This window comes from Hyperolius riggenbachi, chromosome 3 (genome assembly GCF_040937935.1).
Source record: "Hyperolius riggenbachi isolate aHypRig1 chromosome 3, aHypRig1.pri, whole genome shotgun sequence".
Lineage (NCBI taxonomy): Eukaryota > Metazoa > Chordata > Amphibia > Anura > Hyperoliidae > Hyperolius > Hyperolius riggenbachi.
In genome coordinates, this window is record NC_090648.1 from 43,606,758 (window position 1) to 43,629,056 (window position 22,299).

The window sequence follows — 22,299 nt, forward strand, 5'->3', positions numbered from 1 at the left end:
TTATTTTATGTTTAAATCTACTTTTTAAGTTTTAACTGTTTTATTGTTTTTGCTCAATGACACATTCATTGAAGTATGCCAGAGCTAAAATCTATGAACTATTGACCCTTTTTATCTCTTTCCTGCTCTCAGAAGCTATTTTCTGCTAGGTAAGTGTTTTATAGTTGGAATTTCTTATCAGTGAAGGTCGCACTGTAGTCACTTCCTGTCCGAGTCAGGAGTGAGTCAGCCACTTCCATACCTGATATTTAACTCTTTCAGGCAGAGAAAGAAAAAAAGGAACACAGCATAGTTATTAGTGTGCTTGGCACTGTACATACCCATGCCCATCTCATCATGTCTCTTCGGGTATCCTTTAAAGCAGGGGTCTCAAACTCGCGGCCCGCAGGCCATTTGCGGCCCTCGATACAATATTTTGTGGCCCGCTCTGGCAAAAGCAAAAGAGACACGGAAGCGAACTATTTTTGCCTATTTTACCTTATAGTTCGCTTCAGTGCTCCCAAGTAATTCGCCGCAACCCCGCCGCTAAACGAGGGCTGCAGAGCCCCCAATTCCCCCGGGCAAACATCCACGACTGCGCTGAGGGGCAGAGCTTCCAGCTGTAGCTCTGCCCCTCCTGACGTCAATCGCCGCACGGATCGCCGCCTCTCCCCGCCCCTCTCTGTGAAGGAAGAGTGAGAGGGGCGGGCAGAGGCGGCGATCCGCCGCGATTGACGTCAGGAGAGGCAGAGCTGAAGCTGAAAGCTCTGCCCCTTCCAGGAAATGCCGGCGGATTGCCCCCCGGAGGGGAGTTAAGAGGAGAGCCGATGACAGCCGGGCGCCCACCAAAATTAGCTGGGTGGAGCGCCTGGGCTGATAGGGCTTGGGGAGGACACTGGGCTTCTCTCAAGTTAGGTAGGTACACATTTGCGGCACTTTTTTTCGCTTCAGGTACAATCTAAAGCAGGATTCACATTTGTCCATGTGAAAAACATCCATGTTGTTCCGCATGCAAATTTTTAGGACTATATGCGCATTCATCTGCACATGATTTGGCGGGGTAGGAAATGATTGTCACTGAGAAAAAAAAAAAACTGCATGTGGTGTGCGAATTTATGCTGAAAGAGTTTTCTTCATGCACATGAAACCGTGAAAACAATTCTGCAAAATATGACTCAGAAGTCGAAACTCCATCAACTCATGTATGTGAGTTTTTCCACAAATTTGCAATTCTGATTTGATTTTTGATAAGCGTGAAACATGCCCAAGAAGAACTAAAGGCAAAGTCGGTTCACATAGGTATGCCTAAAAAAATCACAGCAGGGTTCAGACTGAAATGGAAAGCAACATTTTATAACATTCAATTTCAAACGCATCTATTTAAAGAGACTAACAAAAAAAAAAAAAAAGTTCCCCTGGGGGGGTACTCACCTTGGGAGGGGGAAGCCTCAGGGTCCCAATAAGGCTTTCCCCACTCCTGTAGCTGCAGGCAATCCAGCGCTGGCTCCCCCGAAGTGTCCTGCAATTCTGGCCTGACAAGGCTTGTTATATTTACCTTGCCTGGCTCCAGCGGGGGCGCTGTTCCGGCTCTCAGCATGGAGATAGGCGGAAATAGCCGATCTCTGTCAGGTCCGCTCTACTGCGCAGGTGCAGGAGACTTGCGCCTGCGCAGTAGAGCGGACCGACAGCGATTAGCTATTTCCTTCTATCTCCGAGCGGAGAGCCGATACTGCGCTGGAGCCGGGAAGGTAAATATTTACATCTCCGCTGTCCGGAGGGGCACAGCGAGACCACCCTGGGACACAGGAGGATGGGGGAAGCCTCGATAGGATCCGGAGGCTTCCCCCACCCGAGGTGAGTACCCCCCAGGGGAGTTTTTTTTTAGTAACAGGTTTTCTTTAAGTTTGACAACACAGCGAGTCACTTGAGCTGGAACAGGAATGTAGCCAGGAAAGTGTCGGGTCACCTGACCAGTGGGCGCGTCTTGGGCTAGAGGGTCACTAAACAGTAAGGCAGGGACACAAAAGACTGACATTCACACCTGTGTTCTGCAGATACATCTCACCTGCTCTCCCTGTGTAGATTCAGCACTGCTCTGCACATCTTCTATCTCCATCTCTTCTTCCTCCTCCTCCTCCTCCACCTCCTCCGTCATCAGGCTCAGACTGCGGAACCCCAAAACAAACATACATCAGAGAGAGAGTTGCAAACCACATAAGGGTTTAAGGTGCTGGACCAAAATATCAATGTAGAAAATCCAAAAGATCCGCACACTCAATGGAGGCTCAACGTGGTTTATTCACACGACACACAATATATTCACTCCGGTAACCAATGACCGTTTCGGAGGCCACAGCGGGTCCCCCTTCGTCATGGCAAATAACAGAATGATAACACAAACGTGTCAATTACTGGAGTGCTTCTCATATAGATCTTAAAATTTAAAACACATACAAATAAGAAGTACATTTTTTTCCGGAGTGAACATACTAACCAGCAAGCTCATGGTGAACCAGAACTCATTGGAGTGTGTGAGGGGCACATTAATTTGCATATATTCAGCAGTGATGCACTGGGAGACATCTCAAGCTCACTCCAACTTGAATTATCGCAAATTCATTCTGTTTTAAGAAAGCAAACGTTTGTTTTTCCAGAGTAAAAAAGAGCCATAGATTACTTCTCTCCTATGTTGCTATCACTTACAGTAGGCAGTAGAAATCTGACATTACTGACAGGTTTTGGACTAGTCCATCTCTCCATAGGGGATTCTCAACATGGCCTTTATTCTTTATAAAGACATTCCCTGAAATATCTTTATACAATGATGCTGGCCTCCCTGCTCACTGTACACTATTTTGGCAGTTGGACGGAGCAACTGCCATTCACTAAGTGCTTTTAAAAATTAAGAAAACACTGAGAACCCACCATGAGAAGATGGGCTAGTCCAAAATCTGTTGGCAATGTCAGATTTCTACAACTTACTGTAAGTGACAGCAACATAGGAGGAAAGTAATTTATGGCTCATTTTACTCTGGAAGGAATGTACTTCTTATTTGTATGTGTTTACATATATTTATAATTTTAAGATTTTCACGACAGAGGTCCTTTAAGGTGCTGGACCAAAATATCAATGTAGAAAATCCAAGGATCAGCACATTCAATGATGGTTCAACGTGGTTTATTCACACGACATTCCGGTCACCAATGACCATTTCGGAGGCCACAGCGTGTCCCCCTTCGTCATGGCAAATAACAGAATGATAACACAAACGTATGTCAATTACTGGAGTGCTTCTCGTATAGATTGAAACATCAGTATACCTGTCCTCACTGGGATAATCATTCTGTGCTGACGTGTTTTCCATACTTCAGAACACAAAAGTTTGCTTGCTTAAAACAGAAAGTATTTGCGATAATTCAGGTTGGAGTGAGCTTGAGATGTCTCCCAGAGCATCACTGCTGAATATATGCAAATTAACCATTCTGCCCTTAGAAGCTAAACACACCTCCAGAACTGCTGGAATGCAATGATGTGTCAGCTTGTTAATTTGTACAGAGCCATAATAATCCAACATGCATACAGTTCCGGATTTATTGATCCTCAGTTCTAGTTCGCCATGAGCTGGTTAGTCTGTACCTCTGGGTGTTTCAAGTTCTACTGCATAGAGCCAAATTAATCCATGCCATGCACTGATGAGGATCAAACAATCCGAAACAGTCTGTATGCATGTTGGATTATTATGGCTCTGTACTAATTAACAAGCTGACACATCATTGCATTCCAGCGGTTCTGGAGGTGTGTTTAGCTTCTAAGGACGACAATGGGTAATTTGCATATATTCAGCAGTGATGCCCTGGGAGACATCTCAAGCTCACTCCAACCTGAATTATCGCAAATTCTTTCTGTTTTAAGAAAGCACACTTGTTTTCCATAGCATTTTAAGTAAGGGGGCTTTTAGGACCATTGTAGCCCCTCACACACTCCAATGAGTTCTGCGTTACCATGAGCTTGTTGCTTAGTCTATACTTCAGAAAAACACAGTCTAAATGAGCCCCTTACATTAACACAACTATGTAAAGAGCACTAGATCTCAGTGACTTTGTACAGTACTAAATCTCAGTGACTATCTGTAAAGCACCAACGGCTTGATGCAGGAAAGTGCGCTACAACACCACACACACAGCGTGGGTTAACACTACTGTGCGCACGCAGAGCATGGTCCTATCACTGCCACTAGATTAGCTCGTAGGGTGGCTGTGATACTCCATTACCATGGCTGCTACTATGGTGTAGTCTTTGAGGTATTTGGATCTGGTGAATCCCCACTTATGGGGGGGGGGGGGGGGGGGGGAGGGGTTGCACAGAGGTGTTTGTGGAGAAGACAGGCTTAAAGGGAACCAGAGATGAAGCACCCTCATGTATTTTACCATATATATCAGTGGGAACATAAGAGAAAACACCTACCCTGCTCTCTGTTTCATCCTTCACTGCTCAGCCTGCTTGTTACCAGCCATGATAAAATCCCCGACAGCATTCAGTCTGGCTTTGCTCAGGAATCATTATAGGTGAGTCATTATAGCAGAGCCAGAAGGGGGCAGGCTTGGGCTTGAAAAGACATCAGAGAAGACAGACTCAGCTGTAATGATTCCTGAGCAAAGCCAGACTGAATGCTCAGGCGGGGATTCTTATCAGGGCTGATAACAAGCAAGCTGAGCAGTGAAGGATGAAACAGAGAGCAGGCTAGGTGTTTTCTCTAATGTTCCCACTGATATATATGGTAAAATACATGAGGATGCTTCGTCTCTGGTTCACTTTAAGGCTGCACTGATACAAGGGTCCTGTCTCCTCAAGGTTTGAATTTACATGGCAAGAGCGTTACTTTAACACAATTTTAGGTGAAAAATCCCAATTCATGACTGACAAGACCTTATTATTGCTTCTCCACACCTCCCAGCACACTTCAAATGTTTCTCAGGATTTATAATTAACTAGGGCTTCCTCCAGCCTGTTCAGTCCCTCGCGGTCTCCCCAGACTGCTCTGGTTCCCTGCTGGGCGGCCCGGTACTTTGGCATAGTTGCGCATGCGTGCCCCAGCTGTGCGCCCCTCATGGCTAGGAGCATTCTGCGCCTGCGCAGTAGGCGAGGGACTGAACATTGCGCAAAAGGTGGATCAGCGCAACACCAGGCCGTCTCTGAATGGCCTCTGCTCAGAGATGCGCTGAGCCCCTCCAGGAACTACAAACGCACCTTGAACCCAAGTTAGTGTTAGGCCCCCCCCATGGAGGATGGACTTCTTCGCAGTGGGAGGGACGAGTACTTAATAGGTTGCATGCAAGCTGTTAATGGAAACCAACATCCTCCTCTAGTGGTAGACAGGTCATGTGTATGCTCGGTGTGTATTCGACCCCACAAGTGGGGCTTGCACTCTTTTGCAGGTAGGCACTAGTCGGTTTTTAAGTAGCGCTGCTCATTTCCTTGCTATGTACTAATGTAATTCGTTTTTGGTCAGCTGCTCCCACTTAACAGCCATGCTTTTGGTGTATATGCAGAGCTTCTGTTTGGGTTCAAGGTGCGTTTGTAGTTCCTGGGGGGGCTCAGCGCATCTCTGAGCAGAGGCCATTCAGAGGCGGCCTGGTGTTGCGCTGATCCACCTTTTGCGCAATTTTCAATTTTATTTGATTAGCCGCACCCAGGCTATGCATATACATAGGTTAGGATTTAGTTAGTGTTAGGCCCCTCCCATGGAGGATTGACTTCTTCGCAGTGGGAGGGACGAGTACTTAATAGGTTGCATGCAAGCTGTTAATGGAAACCAACATCCTCCTCTAGTGGTAGACAGGTCATGTGTATGCTCGGTGTGTATTCGACCCCACAAGTGGGGCTTGCACTATTTTGCAGGTAGGCACTAGTCTGTTTTTAAGTAGCGCTGCTCATTTCCTTGCTATGTACTAATGTAATTCGTTTTTGGTCAACTGCTCCCACTTAACAGCCATGCTTTTGGTGTATATGCAGAGCTTCTGTTTGGGGTCAAGGTGCGTTTGTAGTTCCTGGGGGGGCTCAGCGCATCTCTGAGCAGAGGCCATTCAGAGGCGGCCTGGTGTTGCGCTGATCCACCTTTTGCGCAATTTTCAATTTTATTTGATTAGCCGCACCCAGGCTATGCATATACATAGGTTAGGATTTAGTTAGTGTTAGGCCCCTCCCATGGAGGATTGACTTCTTCGCAGTGGAAGGGACGAGTACTTAATAGGTTGCATGCAAGCTGTTAATGGAAACCAACATCCTCCTTTAGTGGTAGACAGGTCATGTGTATGCTCGGTGTGTATTCAACCCCACAAGTGGGGCTTGCACTCTTTTGCAGGTAGGCACTAGTCTGTTTTTAAGTAGCGCTGCTCATTTCCTTGCGAGGGACTGAACAGCCTGAAGGGGGCTGGAGGAAGCCCAAGATAAGTATCAGGTTCCCTTTAAAGCTCTAGTTCATGCACTTTGTTTTTCATAACTGATTAAAACTGGGCACTTAAATTGCACTGCAGAAAAAAGTCTAGTTTTTTTTGTGCCCAATGAAAATCTAAACCTACAGATGAAAGGAGATTCAAGTTTTAAGATCATCACCATAAGCAGTATTTATTCCCCTACCCTTACCCCCCACATACACCACGAGTCGTGTGTTGCCTACAAGACGCAGAGCTGCCTATTTCTGGAAGGGGATGGGTGGGGGGCGCACCAGCAATCTCTCTGGCAAGGTCACACGTCTCTCTGCTGACTGACAGCTTACGTATTAAAAGTTTTTGCTGTATAATTTGCACTGGACAACTTTATATAATTGCCTTTTTATGAAATGCAATTATAAAGGGATGACTGTGAATTAGAGATTTAACACACCTGGGTGCCTCATGTTATTTTAAACAACTCATGCGATTCAAATACAATGGCTGATCTAGCAAATTGGGCATTTTCAAATTTAAGTAAATCTGAAAAAAAAAAGGGAGTAAAATTAGAATCTCCTGTAACCGTGTTTGTTTACGTCTATAATAAAGCAAACCTGAAACTAAAATATGAGATAATGAATTGTATGTGTAATGCAGCTAAGAATAGAACATTAGTAACAAAGAGAAGAGTCTCATATTGTTTCCAATACAGGAAGAGTTAAGAAACTTCAGTTGTTATCTATTATCTATCAGCTTCTCTGAGCTCTTCAACCAAACTTGGTGGAATACAGTCCTTTTTTTTCTGAAGCAATTAAACAGCCAAGAAACAGTGAGAAACAGCTTGAGATAAGGTTTTACTGCAGGAAAGTTCAAAGGGTCATTATATCCGCTTTGTTTTATAACTTGAACAGACTCTGTAACAAAATGTTCAGCCTTATTTCTTCTATCCTATAAGTTCCTATAGCTGTTATAATGTGGTCTGGCTTACTGCAGCCTCTTCTAGTTGCACTGTCTCTGTAATATATCGAATCTTCTTTTCTTTGTCAAGCTTTGTCAACCCAGAGAGGAATGCACTGCTTCTGCTGTGATAGGGAGAAGTTATGCACGCCCCCTCCAGGCTTTCCCTCGCCTAACATTGGCGAGGGAAGAAGCCAGGATCACGGCGAGGAGCACCGGAAACGGCACAGAGGGACCCAGGAGATCACAGTGACTCGATTAGTATGTTTTATATTGTACAAATCGGACAGTACAGATTCTCTTTAAAAGACAGAGTGTGGGTTGTAAATTACAAATATGACAGAATGATGCAATGTTATGAAAAAAAAGCTATATAACTGAAAATAAAAACTTTTCTTTGCTACTAAAGATTCAAGTACTTTGTCATTGTGTAACACAACAAAATTACTTTTCATGCCTAATACTGATATTCTATTTGTTATCCGTGCTACACATACAATTAATTAAATCATTCATTTTTTTCCACTTCCGCTTTGCTTGAAGAGCCCTTATAATGTCTTAAAGGGGATCCCTGACAAATAATGTGCTGTTCCTGCCATATTGAGACATGGGGATCTTGGACACACTCCCACCTTTGTAGTTTGAGCAAATAACCATCAGTCCAGTCCACTAGAGCAGTGGTCCCCAACCTTTTCCGGCCCGGGACCACTTTCTGACCAAATTTTTCTCCGGGGAAGGGGGGGGTCACGGGTGTTTGGGCGACCTAGTGGACAGTGTCGTGCACAGCGGGTTATGGGGGGGGAGGGGGGCTGGGGTGCGGCTGCATAGCTAGCATGGTTGCCCCAGTATAGGGAGTGTAGTTGCCCCAGTATGGTTAGTATAGTTATCCCAGTATAGCTAGTATAGTGCCCCAGTATAGCTTAGTATAATGACCAGTATAGCTAGTATAGTCCCAGTATGGATAGGTAGTGCCCCAGTATAGGTAGGTAGTGCCCAGTATAGCCAGTAAAGTGCCCAGTATAGTGCCCAGATAGCTAGTATAGTGCCCAGTATAGCTAGTATAGTGCCCAGTATAGCTAGCATAGTGCCCAGTATAGCTAGTATAGTGCCCAGTATAGCTTCCTAGTATGGGTAGGTAGTGCCCCCCTCCCCCCTCCGCGGCCGCCGCTCCTGTTACCTTATCATGAGCGGGCGGCCGCTTGTCCGATTAGATTCCCCCGTAGCCGCTCTCCTCAGTGGCATCTCCTATTACAGCAGCGCGCTCGGCGGCTGCTGTGATGAGCAGGAAGCGGTACAGCGGCTTCCTGTAGAGGCGATATGCATTACCTTTACCATGGGAACCGCTGTACCGCTTCCTGCTCATCACAGCAGCCGCCGAGCGCGCTGCTGTAATAGGAGATGCCACTGAGGAGAGCGGCTACGGGGGAATCTAATCGGACAAGCGGCCGCCCACTCATGATAAGGTAACAGGAGCGGCGGCCGCGGGGAGGAGCGAGAGGCCAGACCTGCCGCGGCCCGGTGGTTGGGGACCCCTGCCGTACGGCACACCAGGCAACATCTCGCGGTTGAAAAACACTGCACTAGAGCACAAGCAGACATCATATACAAATTGGAGAAAAGACCGGTCTTTTCTACAATGAATACCTGCTATATTGAATTTGACCCCACTTTGGAAAACCTGCACGTCATTTGCACCCTGTATTGTGTAAATTTTGACTCACATCGTAAACTAGCTGCAGTGTGTGCTGATCACAGTTTCTTAAAGGGGCACTATGGCGAAAAATTGTAAAAGTTAAAACGCATGCAAACATATACAAATAAGAAGTACTTTTTTTTTCCAAAGTAAAATGAGCCATAGATTACTTTTCTCCTATGTTGCTGTCACTTACAGTAGGTAGTAGAAATCTGACAGAAGGTTTTGGACTAGTCCATCTCTTTATAGGGGATTCTCAGGAATTTATTTCTTTTCAGAAGCACTTAGTGAATGGCAACTGCCAAAAAAAACTGTGTAGTGAGCAGGGAAGCTGACCAGCATCACTGTTTAAATCCTTTTTAGGGAATATCTTTATAAAGAATAAAAGCCTTGCTGAGAATCCCCCATGAAGAGATGGACTAGTCCAAAACCTGTCGCTTCTGTCCGATTTCTACTATCTACTGTAAGTGACAGCAACATAGGAGAAAAGTCATTTATGGCTCATTTTACCCTGGAAAAAAACGTACTTCTTATTTGTCTATGTTTGCACATATTTTACATTTTACAATTTTTTGCCATAGTGCCCCTTTAATTGTTCCAAAATGTTTTTCCCCTTCTCTCTTGTAGTATATTGTCTCTCTGCACACAATCATCTCTGTGCACAACACTTCAGCATATAACGAGCACTGCTGTAGGGGCAAATCGAGATGTATTTTTACTGTTTTACTGTTGTGTCCAATCAAGTCTCCAGCCTGAGACATCCTGCAACTCTCCCTTTCCAAGGAAGCATTGAAGGGTGGTAGGCAAGACTCTACTCAATACAGCCACATTTTTAGCAGACACTATTCTCAAGTCTGACACGGGTTTCCTTTTAAAGAAGAAAAACTTCTAGCAGATCCTGCCTGCTGTGAGGCAAATATTCTTAAAGCTGGTCTTCTGAGGAATGTCACATGATCAGTCGAGCAGCCAATAGCAACATTTACATCTGAAGGGGTGGGACCTTTATCTGAGACAGCAGAAGCTGATGACTTTGTCATTCTCACAAATGAAATGATGGACAGTTTACCCCTCACTGTTTGCCAAAGTTACAAAGCCAATCCATGGCATGGAATAAGTGTGCTCTGTGTACTGCAGGACTCGCTGTATTGTAGGAATGGTGAGTTTACTTGCGACTCCAGTCGCACTAACAAGGGTAAAAGCAGGAGGCTGGAGATAAGCAGGAGACGAATTATAACCAATCACAGTGTGGCTGGGGCTGATCACCTCTCAAGGCTTTTTTATGTTAGCTGATCTCCCTCACATCTGCCTGAGAACAGAGTGAAGTAAGCGGATTGGCTGTAAGAGACGTGCTGCAGTGACTCACCTGTGCATAATGCTTTGCAGGGAAGAGGAGACTTCGCTCTGTTCCTTCGGTTTCCGGCCAGGGCGACGAATAGTAAAGGAGGCACTGAAAAAAAGATGGAATCTGTGAATGCTTCAGAAACTCTGACACTAATAGCTCTCCCACATGACTGGCCGATATGATACAGTTCCTGCACAACTGCAGTATGAATACAGAGCGAGGGCTGTGTACCCCGGCCTCTAAGGCAATTCAGCTGCGACACATCTCTAGGGCCTATAACAGGTCACAGTGAGGTGTTCTTAAAGCAGGATAAAACACAGATTTTAAAGAGGAACTTCATTCCTATCAGTAGCCGATACCCACTTTCCCATAAGAAATATTTAACTTTTCTCAAACGGATCATCAGGGGCGGTATTGGCTGATATTGTGGTGAAACCCCTCCCACAGTGTGATGTCAGGACCATGGTCCTGACAGTTTCCTGTCTGTGAACCTTGTTGCATTGTGGGAAATAACGACTTTTTCCCAACTGCCAAGCAACCAGTATCTCCCTCTATGCACATGTATATCTATAAAAAAAAAAAAAAAAAAAAAAAAAAAAAAAAACTGCCTTTAAAGAGACTCCGTAACAAAAATTGCACCCTGTTTTTTATCATCCTACAAGTTCCAAAAGCTATGCTAATGTGTTCTGGCTAACTGCAGCACTTTATACTATCACTGTCTCTGTAATAAATCAACTTATCTCTCTCTTGTCAGACTTGTCAGCCTGTGTCTGGAAGGCTGCCAAGTTCTTCAGTGTTGTGGTTCTGCTATGAACTCACTTTTCCAGGCCCCTCTCTGCACACTGCCTGTGTGTTATTTAGATTAGAGCAGCTTCTCTCTTCTCTCTTATCTTTTACAAGCTGGATAAATCATCCTCTGAGCTGGCTGGGCTTTCACATACTGAGGAATTACAAACAAGGGCAAAGCTGTTTGCAGGAAGAAAAGAGCAGCCTGAAACTTCAGTGCATGAGAACAGGGGGAAAGAAACACACAAATGATCTCTTGAGATTCAAAAGGAAGGGTGTATACAGCCTGCTTGTGTATGGATGTATTTTCTATGTGTGGACATACTGTACATCAACCTACTTCCTGTTTTGGTGGCCATTTTGTTTGTTTACAAACAAACTTTTTAAAACTGTTTTTAACCACTTTTAATGCGGCGAGGAGCGGCGAAATTGTGACAGAGGGTAATAGGAGATGTCCCCTAACGCACTGGTATGTTTACTTTTGAGCGATGTTAACAATACAGATTCTCTTTAAGCATATCGCATTGTTAGGGGGTGTGGTTGCAAATAATGGCAGTTGGTGCTGAATTTCTTTCTTGTCTGCCAGTAGTAAAGATGATGACCTGTAGGCGGATTGTGGACCAAACAATATAAACAAATTACATGTTCAGGCTTTGGGTGGCCCGCTGTGCTCTATGCGTCCCTCCACCTGGTAAGCTGCACATTGACTCAGCCTCCTTCTCTTCCTCCTCTTCACCCATCACTCTGGGCTCCGCCCGCTGCACTTTTACACACCCTTTTTTTCCAGCACTGTGTTTCGTACTTGGCAGTGTGTTTCTTGCCCAGCTCTAGATTTTAAGGTTCACTCTCTTTCCACTTTCCCTCTTGGGTAATTGTTTTCACGTTCCAATTTATTCACGTATACCTTTATGGTTCCTATATATTGGGTATTTACACTGACTTATGTGCAATATTAATTATTCATTGTGGAGTTTTCTGAGCTCATTTTTTGTATCTTCTGATATGCATTATGCAGTTTATATATTGACTAATACTTATTTAGCTGCCAGTGTGAGTGGACAATTGCATTATTATATATAAGGATGTGAGATACGTTAAATCAGTGTGCCAATCGTTATTTGTTTTTTACTGTCCTCTTTTGACTTTTGGTATTCAATATAGATGGATTGTTTTTGCTCACATTAGACTGTTGCGGTTTTGTCTAGATCTATCTTATCTTCCTAATTGTACATGTATGAACAAATGACATGGTGAATATCAATCCTTTCTTCTTCTCCTTTCTATTTTTTACCTTCTCACCTTGCAATGTATCGCTTTATTTTTTCCCCCTTTTCGCTAAAGTTCCTTTTTAAAATCATCAAAAAAAAAAAAATCAATTCAGCAATGTATATAAATCATTACCGCTGCCAATAACTAATAATGGCACATTCAGGTGTATGTATCTGTTTGAATCTGCAGTCCCCTAAGCGCCCTGCCAAATCGCAATCGTTGAGCGATACAATTGCAATTTTTAAGCATACGTTTCACCGTGACTTTCAGGTGTGATCGGCGGGCGCAGTTGGGTTTCCCAATGTGGGGGAGGGGAGGGGGGGGGGGGGACAGCAGCAGGAAGTTTTCCGAATGGGGAGCCATGTGATTTGCATGCGCAACACAATCGCAAACTGCAGCATGCATTACATTTGCGGTTGGGATAAAGATAAATTGATCGCACGACTCTCTGTACAGGGCACTGCAATTACTAAATTAATCCTGGTGCCCCGGCTATCAGTAAAACGCATACACTTTGAAAATCAGATTGAAGCGAATGCAGCATGGAAAGAACCTTAGTGACCTATGCTGAGTAAGAAGAAGAAGACTTTTTTTTGAGTTTTTCTTGCCTTTGCATTTTGTCGCGATTGTGTTTTTCCTACGGAAGTAATGTTAAAGGAACATTATCGATCAACATGTTTTTTTCAATTGAGATAGGAAATGTTTGGGAAGTGCTCCAAAGTACTGTTGTATACATTTAAATGCTTATATCTTTGTTTACTGTTATCTAATTCCTTTCACACTTTTCTGACGGTAATTCTGATGGGAGACTGAGCCATGAGGGGAATTCCCTCACAATGCATCTGTTAACCCTGTGTGTGTGAGAGAAAGCTCTGCCTGTCTCTGACTGAGCTCTCTGCAAAGAAAATGTATCTTATGTGTAACAAACATTTGTAATTGTGTGTGTGAAACTGGACAGGCTTTTTATATAAAACTCCGCTTCAATATTACACTGTTCTTTCTTAGCCTGTCAGAGATTCATACCTCTGCTAATGAGACATTCCAAACGTAGCTAAAATCTACACACAGTGAATTAAAGCTTTTGCCTCTGATATTTAACATGAAAAGTGGCAAAATGTTTACACAGCTACTAAGACATTATTTTTTACATTGTCATCTTAGAACACTTAGTTCCTTTAATCACTTAACGACCAGCCGCCACCGATCGGCGGCTGGTCCCACCTGTGTTTCCATGGAAACGTTTCCTGTCAGTTCACGGAGCGGGACTCCGTGAACAGCCTGCGAGCCTCCGATCGCGGCTCGCAGGCTAAATGTAAACACCCGGGGAAGAAATCCCCGCTGTTTACGTCGTACGGCGCTGCTGTCACAGCCTCTGATTGGCCGGGGATCGCCGGCATCTTATAGGCTGAAGCCTATCTGAGGCGGTACAGGATGGATCACTGTCCTGTACCACCTATATTGAGAAGGGGAGGAAGGGAAGGAGAGGGAGGGGGGGAATATCGCTGCGGAGGGGAGCTTTAAGGCGCACCCCCCCCCTCCCCCGCTAGGCACACGTGAGCGGCGGCGATCAGACCCCCAGCAGGACATCCCCCTAGTGGGAAAAAAAGGGGCGAAGTCTGATCGCCCTGTCTGCCACCTGATCTGTGCGGGGGGCTGAAGAGCCCACCCAGCCCAGATCATACAAAACAGGGCTAGTCGTTAAGTGGTTAAGCTGGAATTCACCCAAAATGAACATACAGAGAAGTATTTACCATGATGCCAGGCCTCGCACACAGGAAAAGGTGTTACAGGTGCAGCATATTTATTGTGAGAGTGCCAAATAATGTTTTGTTTTATTCATTATGTATAGAGTTTAATCCTGCATTGAAGTGCAACTCCTGTCAAAACGTTTCATTTTAGACACAGCAGATGGTTAATCCTTGATCAGGTGTTTATCATAGTCTAGGTCTCTCCCCTCACTTCCTGTTCTCAGCTACCCTGCGGCTGCACAGGGAGCAGAAAGGGATTGCAGAAAAAGAAATCTTAATTTGCTTTTCCACACTGCTATACTTGGTATGTTTCCTCACTGGAGAGATGTCACCCTTCATCCTGCCTCCGTGTCACTGAAGAGAAAGTACGGAGGCATTTCTCCATTTGGAAACCAGACACCAATAAAGGTGGCCATACATCTGTAGATTTGGCGGCTGATCGACCCAACATAAAACATTAGGGGGGCAGCGGCCGGGGCAGTGAGGCGGTGTGGATATCGATCGGGAATCGGCCTGTGGTTTATGGCGGCCAACAGGTCTCTGTCCAATCAGATTCGATCAGAGAGATCTGTCTCCTGGTCGATCGGCTGCCGAAATCACTAGGTGTACAGCCCCTTACACACTCCTATGAGTTCTGGTTCACCATGATCTTGCAGGGCAATCTGTCAGTAATCAGTAAGGCTGTATATTAGCCTCAGTAACAGATGTCAGTAATGGCTCTTTCACACTACAAGTCTGTGCCTTAAAGTGACCCAGAGATCAATAAAAAGACTTTTTTCCTTACCCGGGGCATCCTCCAGCCCCATAAGCATGGATGCGTCCCTCGCCGTCCTCACGTTTGCCTCCCGCAGTCTGTCCCGAATCCTCTGTGTAGCCGCAACAAAACCCCGGTAGACAGCTCAGTCTGACTGAGTGACGTCAGCCGGGGCCTTCTACCCATGCACAGAAGGTCCGCTGCTGACGTCACACAGCCGCTTACTGGAGCAGATTGCAGCTTAACAGTGGACCGCAGGAGGACGGTGAGGGGCGCAGCCATGCTTCTTGGGCTGGAGGAAGCCCCAGGTAACTAAAAAACAGGTTTTTATTCATATCTGGGTCACTTTAAGGTGCCCGCTACCTGTGCAATTTATTTAGTTTTTTTTTCATTCCGATAGAAAACAAGATTGCTTGTAATCACCAGGCGATGGTAACTAGTGCTTGGTTGGGTAAATCAGGAATTTGCTGCATGAAGTGGAACTGAAGATTATAATAAATCAAAGTGTTTCACTTATCTGGGGTTTCTGCCAGCCCCGTGTAGCCTTCCTGTTCAGTGCCGGTCCTCCAAGATCTTCCGTTCTCCAGCCGTCAGCTACTTTAGTTACCATAGACTTGTAAGTTGACGGCAACTGCGCGTATCTTTTTCCACGTTACAGCCGCAACAGCCTACTGCGCTAATCTTTTTCCACATTCCAGCCCGCAATAGCCTCCTGTGCTAATAGTGCAGGAGGCTATAGTGGGCTGTGCTAATAGCACAGGAGGCTATTGCGGGCTGTGCTAATAACGCAGGAGGCTATTGCAGGCTGTGGTAATAGCGCGGGAGGCTATTGTGGGCTGTGCTAATAGCGCGGGAGGCTATTGTGGGATGTGCTAATAGCGCGGGAGGCTATTGTGGGCTGTGCTAATAGCGCGGGAGGCTATTGTGGGCTGTGCTAATAGCGCGGGAGGCTATTGTGGGCTGTGCTAATAGCGCGGGAGGCTATTGTGGGCTGTGCTAATAGCGCGGGAGGCTATTGTGGGCTGTGCTAATAGCGCGGGAGGCTATTGTGGGCTGTGCTAATAGCGCGGGAGGCTATTGTGGGCTGTGCTAATAGCGCAGGAGGCTATTGTGAGCTGGAACAAGAGGGAAAAGATAAACTTAGCTCAAGGCACGCAGGTGACAGGAGAACAGAGGATCGTGGAGGACCGGCACAGGACAGGAAGGCTGCACAGGGCTGGCAGAAGCCTCAGGTAAGTGAAATCCTTTGATTTATTATAATCTTCAGATCCGCTTTAAATATCTGTAACACAACTGGCGCCGGAAGTAAAACAGCAAGACGATTTGGGCCAATACCTGTAGGGGAATTTTCCATCACTTCCTCTCATTCTCACGGGTATCACAGAAGACAGGAAATGAGTGGAAATATCTCAGTTGGGCCATGGTAATGACACACTAACAGTGGCTCTCATCATTCCAGTTTAAAGCTGACCCAAATGTGTATAGATGTGCTTTAGCAAATGACTGGGCTGGAGTTGCACTAAGCTATGAAGGTGCTCCTGACCTTGTATCGAAGTCAGAGTCTGAGCTCTCGATGGCCTTTCCTTTTGCTGGGCTGGATCCTTCGCTGCGCTCCTGCAGCATGGTGGAGGTCAGTACCGGCTCCCGCCTCTGTTCATCTTCCCCAATAACACTGCTGAAATCTTCCAGGTCATCTGTGACAAGACAGAGCAGGAGATCAGCATTTATACAACTCTGGGCACAGTAACAGCTCAGCAACGCACACAATCAGGAAGTCCACTGTGCAGGAGAAAATATCTTCCCTCATAGAGCAGGAGGAAAGAGGGGCCACTGCAACCACCACACATCATGGTGGTCATTCAATCGGGAGCAGGAAATCGATGAGTCACATCAATGTTAGAAAGATATCCCGCTACACTGATTATTCAATAAAAGTCCAATCTTTATTGTAGCATCTATGGACACACAGCAAAACAGCTCATTCGTATCGGAGTAAGCATTGCTACTTAGCTCTACGACTAAGGAGCTATGCTTGCTCCTATACGCGTTATCTCTTTCTAACATCTTCCCTCACACTCATCTCTTCCTCTCAATAAATTATCACTATCCCAAAAAGAGTTTCCAATGTATCTGCCAGTATTTCTATAAATATTTGATATGATTCATGCTTGTGTTTTATTTACTGTTATTGCTCTTTTCACAAGAATGTTCAGAGACCGCCTCTCTCGACATCAACCACAACTGTCAAATAAAAATTCTTATTAGAGAAATAAATGTTTGTGTACCTCTGGAATCCTACAAATAAAGCTACATAAGGGCCGTCAGGGCTGGATACCAAATCGATGAAGCCGCACTTTTGGCTGTGACATCAGTGTGGTGATTTCTATCCTTGAATAATTTCCTATTCATGAAGTTAACAGATTCTCGCAGCCCCCTGCAGGTGCCCGTGCCGTACTTCAGAGACCCTCCGGCCAGCAGCGGTGACCTACTGAAAGCTGGCCGGCACTTCTCATCATGTCCCTGTGGCTGGCAGTGTTATGTGCATGAGTAGTATGAGAAAACTGCTACTACGCATGCGCAGAACACTCCCAGCAACGGGGGTGTGATCAGGGGCCACACATGTGCAGTAGCCTCCGGCTTTCAGGGGTTTGCTGCTGCTTGCTGGAGGGTCTTGGAAGGACAGTGCGGCCACAGAATGACTGCAGGGGTCTGCAAGAAGCCACGGGTAAGTTAAACTGATTTTTTTAGGCTTAAGTAACCCTTTAAGAAGGATAATATAGATCTAATATCTATATTTTAGATTAAGATGGCTTAAAAGTGAAGTTTATTGAACACTTTCATACAAAAACCATAGGTTAAATTTGAACAGTATCAAATGAAAACTAGCCTAAAGGTGGCCATACACTGGCCCGATTCCCGGCCGTTTCGACAGCAGATTCGATCCTGGGATCGAATCTGCTGCCAATCGTTCGCGGTAAACGCCGCCGACGATCCGATTTCCTCCCGAAATCGGATCGGTCCGTCGATCGCGCCGTGCGGGAAATTACCCTCGATCGCCCGCGGTTAAGTGCGCGTCGCTAGCGGCGGCCGATCCGATGAAAAATACATTACCTGATGCGGGCTCCCGGGCGTCTTCTCTGCATCTTCTCAGCGCTGCACCCGCTCCATCCCGGCGCTTCCTGGGTCACTGCAGTGACCCAGGAAGTTCAAATAGAGGGCGCTCTATTTGAACTTCCTGGTCACGGAGTGACACAGGAAGCGCCGGGATGGAGCGGGTGCAGCGCTGAGAAGATGCAGAGAAGACGCCCGGGAGCCCGCATCAGGTAATGTATACGGGGGGGGGGGGGGGGACAGGCGGCAGGAGCAGCTGAACAGATTGTGATCGGTTTCAGGCTGAAATCGATTCACAATCTGTTTGCAGTAAAGGCAGCCATACGATCCCTATCTGATCAGATTCGATCAGATAGGGATCTGTCAGCTGGTCGATCTGATGGCACATCGACCAGTGTATGGCTGCCTTAAGAGATGTTTTGATGGGTGTACTCCTAGGTGCTAAAGCCCCTCCCTCTAAATTTCCTATCATTCAATCCTTGCTCTTAGCATGGGAACACTTCATCAAATACCCACCTAAAACTCAAGATCTTCTTAAACCTATCATTCCATTAACAGCTTTAAACCTTTTCACTCCTAACCTTAACCTCCTCCCTTGGTATAAAGTTAACCTGAAATCTCTCAATATGCTCTTCTCTGGCAGTAAACTGAAAACATTTGCAGATTTACAAAGGGAATATAACCTTCCCCACTCACAACTGTTTACATACCACAGAATATTTGATCTAATTAAATCTAGAAAAGTAAGGGTTCCTCAATTACCAAGCCAGCTCCTAACCTCACTAAATAATAAAGAGGCACAGAAAGGGGGAATCTCTACTTGGTACGAGGCCATCAACGCCCAGGATTCCTCACCTCTACAAAAATATGCACTAGTTTGGTCCAATGATTTGCAAACGCCTATTTCAGCACACGATTTACTAATTTCCTCAGGCAAGGTATTAAAACTCTCTAAAAATAACTCTCACTGGGAAACTTCCCGTAAAATAGTTTTTAGATGGTACTTAACACCAAGAAGAGTGGCCTCGTTCCAATCCGATAGCTCCCCCCTTTGCTGGCACTGCTCATCTAATACAGGAACGCTTCTGCACATGCTCTGGGATTGCCCCATCATAAATAAGTTTTGGCTCCAAGTAGAGTCCCTGATTAAAAAATACTTCTATAGCTCCTTTAAGATCTCACCCAAGCTGGCACTACTACTGATTGACCTCCATCTCCTACTCAAACCCATACAACCGCAAATAGCCCATGTTTTACTATCAGCTATATCCCTAATAGTGACAAATTGGAAATCAGCAAACCAAATCAACATAACCCAAGTGTTATCTGTGGTTAATAGAAACATCTCGATGGAATACAAAATAAGAAGCAGGACATTAGGAGACCACAATAATTTTGTCCTCCCAAAAAACTGGCTGAGTTACGCTAGCCAATTACCACTTTAACTTGGTGAACTGATACCCCTATACTTTTAGCCTTGTCGGTACCTTTCTTCCTCTCTTCTTTCTCTTTTTCTAATCAAATCCTACTTCTTGCTCTTTTCTCTACTAATGCTCTTAATTCCTTCTAGTAGCTATTACCTCGGTTATATGTAGATGAATAGTCACCCTTATAGAAGTGTTGCTATCACTCTAACAACAAAGTCACAGCACTAATAAGTGTCGTAAGCCTGATGGGCTACCTGCCTCGACACTTTATTTTCAACCCCAAAGTTGGTTGTTACCTGTCACACGTTTAGCTAAAACAACTAATCCGGGTTCTTAGGTTTTAGAGTGATTTAAATATTATTCTCATTATTCTTTATCGTTCCTAATGTTTACTGTAATACATTTGTTATCTTACATATATTGTAGTCATATATAAGATTCACAGCTTTTCAACTGCAAGTTTATTTGAATTTTTGTAATTAACATCTGCTCAATAAAATCTTTTATGATGAAAAAAAAAAGTGAAGTTTATTAAGTGGTCCTTAGGGCCCTTTTACACTTAAACGGAACCTGAAGCGAGTAAAATTATTTAAAATAAACACATGACGTAGCTGCAAATGAATATTACATACTAACCTCACCATCAGTTCCCCTGTGAAGCTCACCATTTTCTTCTTACAGTGATCCCTTCCAGTTCTGACAATATTTTGTCAGAACTGAAATATACCAGCTGCTGTCATATAACATATCAGCAGCTGTCAGTTACAACTGAATGTGCAAGGTAATGTCCATGTTTCCCTATGGCTCAAGTGGGTAATATTACAGTTTAACAGTGTGCTGACCAGGAAGCTGTTATGGGGTAACGGCCATTTTTAAAATGGAGGACGGAGAACCTCGCATTAAAAATACTCTGTAACAAAAAAGTTCCCCTGGGGGTACTCACCTCGGGTGGGGGAAGCCTCCGGATCCTATTGAGGCTTCCCCCGTCCTCCTGTGTCCCACGGCGGTCTCGCTGTGCCCCTTCGAACAGCGGGGATGTAAATATTTACCTTCCCGGCTCCAGCGCAGGCGCAGTATTGGCTCTCCGCACGGAGATAGGCGGAAATAGCCGATCGCTGTCGGCCCGTTCTACTGCACAGGCACAAGTCTCCTGAACCTGTGTAGTAGAGCGGAACCGACAGAGATCAGCTATTTCCGCCTATTTCTGAGCGAAGAGCCGCAACATCGCCCTCACTGGAGCCAGAAAAGGTAAGTATTGCAGAGCCTGACAAATTGTTGGCTGTGCGTTCCGTGGGCTGCAGCGAGACCACCGTGGGACACAGGACAGGGGGAGCCTCTTTAGGATCCAGAGGCTTCCCCCTACAGAGGTGAGTACCCCCCAGGGGAATTTTTTTTTGTTACAGAGTCTCTTTAAGTGTAAAAGGGCCCTTCACCTGGCAGACATGCTAGACAGTCAGGGCCAGCAGAGAAGGTGGCTGTCCCCTGTGGTCTGCCGAGGCCGCGTAATGATCGCATGAGTGGCAGCTCCCACAAACATGAGGCCTCCAGTATTTGCAGGGCGGCTGGATCGGTAGAAGGAGCATTTGGGACACTTTGTGAACTTACAAATGGGCTCTAAAGCCTACATAATGGTGTACAATAAATAGGCTGTGTAATGAACTCTTACCCAAAACTAAGGGCTTGTTTCCACTAGGGGTGATGCTGCCCAATGTCACGCATGCAAATCCACAATCACAGTCTACTGAAACCAATAGGCTGCAGAATTAGCGCGCATGAAAAAAACAAACCTAAAGTGCTACTTCAGAAATCCGGACAACGCATCCGAACCTCTGTCCAGCCTCCCATCTCACCTGTGGTTCTCCTCTTCTTTCTATGAGGTGAGATTGTGGGCCGTCTGTCTGGCCTCCTGTCCTTCCCCCTGCGGCTGCTGGCACGGCTGGGTGAGGGGGCCCCCTGCTCACCGGCTGCACTGAGAGATTTCTTATAGGCATGCAGAGGAGCCCAGGTATCATCGTCCTCTTTGCCGTACACCTGATCAGATGGGATGCACTGTGTACACATCTCATCAAAGTACTGCAGGCTGTAAAAGTCAGAGGAATCAGGAAGATCAGCACAAGATAAAGAAGTGCTAAACATACACAGACAAGACAAGACACGAAACATTTATATCACATGTTTCTCCTGGCGGACTCAAAGCACCAGAGCTGCAGCCACTAGGGCGCGCTCTATAGGCAGTAGCAGTGTTAGGGAGTCTAGCCCAAGGTCTCCTCACTGAATAGGTGCTGGCTTACTGAACAGGAAGAGCCGAGATTAGAACCCAAGTCGCCCTCGTCAGAGACAGATCCCTGAAAGAGGATATGTCAGCCATACTGTATCAGAACCCCCCCCCCCCCCCCCACATAGAAGTAGATAAATACTTCCTCTACTTAAATTACATACGTATTGCACTGTTCACGTTTTGATTTTTAGTGATTTTTCTACAGTGAAAAAAAAAAAAAAGAGAATCCTTAGCATTTCCCATTTCAAGTGTGGCTATTTTTAAGCCAATCCTGATGTCATTTCCTCCCTTACTCTCCTCTGCCCGATTTGCCCGGCCATCCCTATAGAAAGTGCATTGTCTCAGCATGAGAAATATTGGCCAATCAGAGAGGAACAGAGGTGTGGGAGGGAAAAACAGGAGGGAAAGAGGCTTCAGCCAATCAGGCTGCATTAGTTAAGTCTGAGGGGAAGTAAGGAAGCAAAAAAGGACAACCCAGCATGCCCTGCCCTTTTTGTGTATCACATTTTTGTGTGTACCAAATAAG

General features: G+C 45.5%; 1 protein-coding gene across 3 annotated transcripts in view; it reads right to left on the bottom strand.

Moving 5' to 3' along the window:
- The window catches only part of STAG3 (STAG3 cohesin complex component), a 135,672-nt gene that overhangs the window by 21,508 nt on the left and 91,865 nt on the right, over positions 1-22,299 (bottom strand). For all 3 annotated transcript variants that reach the window (XM_068274049.1, XM_068274051.1, XM_068274050.1), the window contains exons 29-32: positions 21,346-21,575; positions 16,501-16,651; positions 10,422-10,505; positions 2,045-2,144 (exon numbers count right to left, since the gene is read on the bottom strand). In XM_068274049.1, coding sequence (XP_068130150.1) covers positions 2,045-2,144; positions 10,422-10,505; positions 16,501-16,651; positions 21,346-21,575 — 565 coding nt within the window. The remainder of the gene's footprint in view (positions 1-2,044; positions 2,145-10,421; positions 10,506-16,500; positions 16,652-21,345; positions 21,576-22,299) is intronic.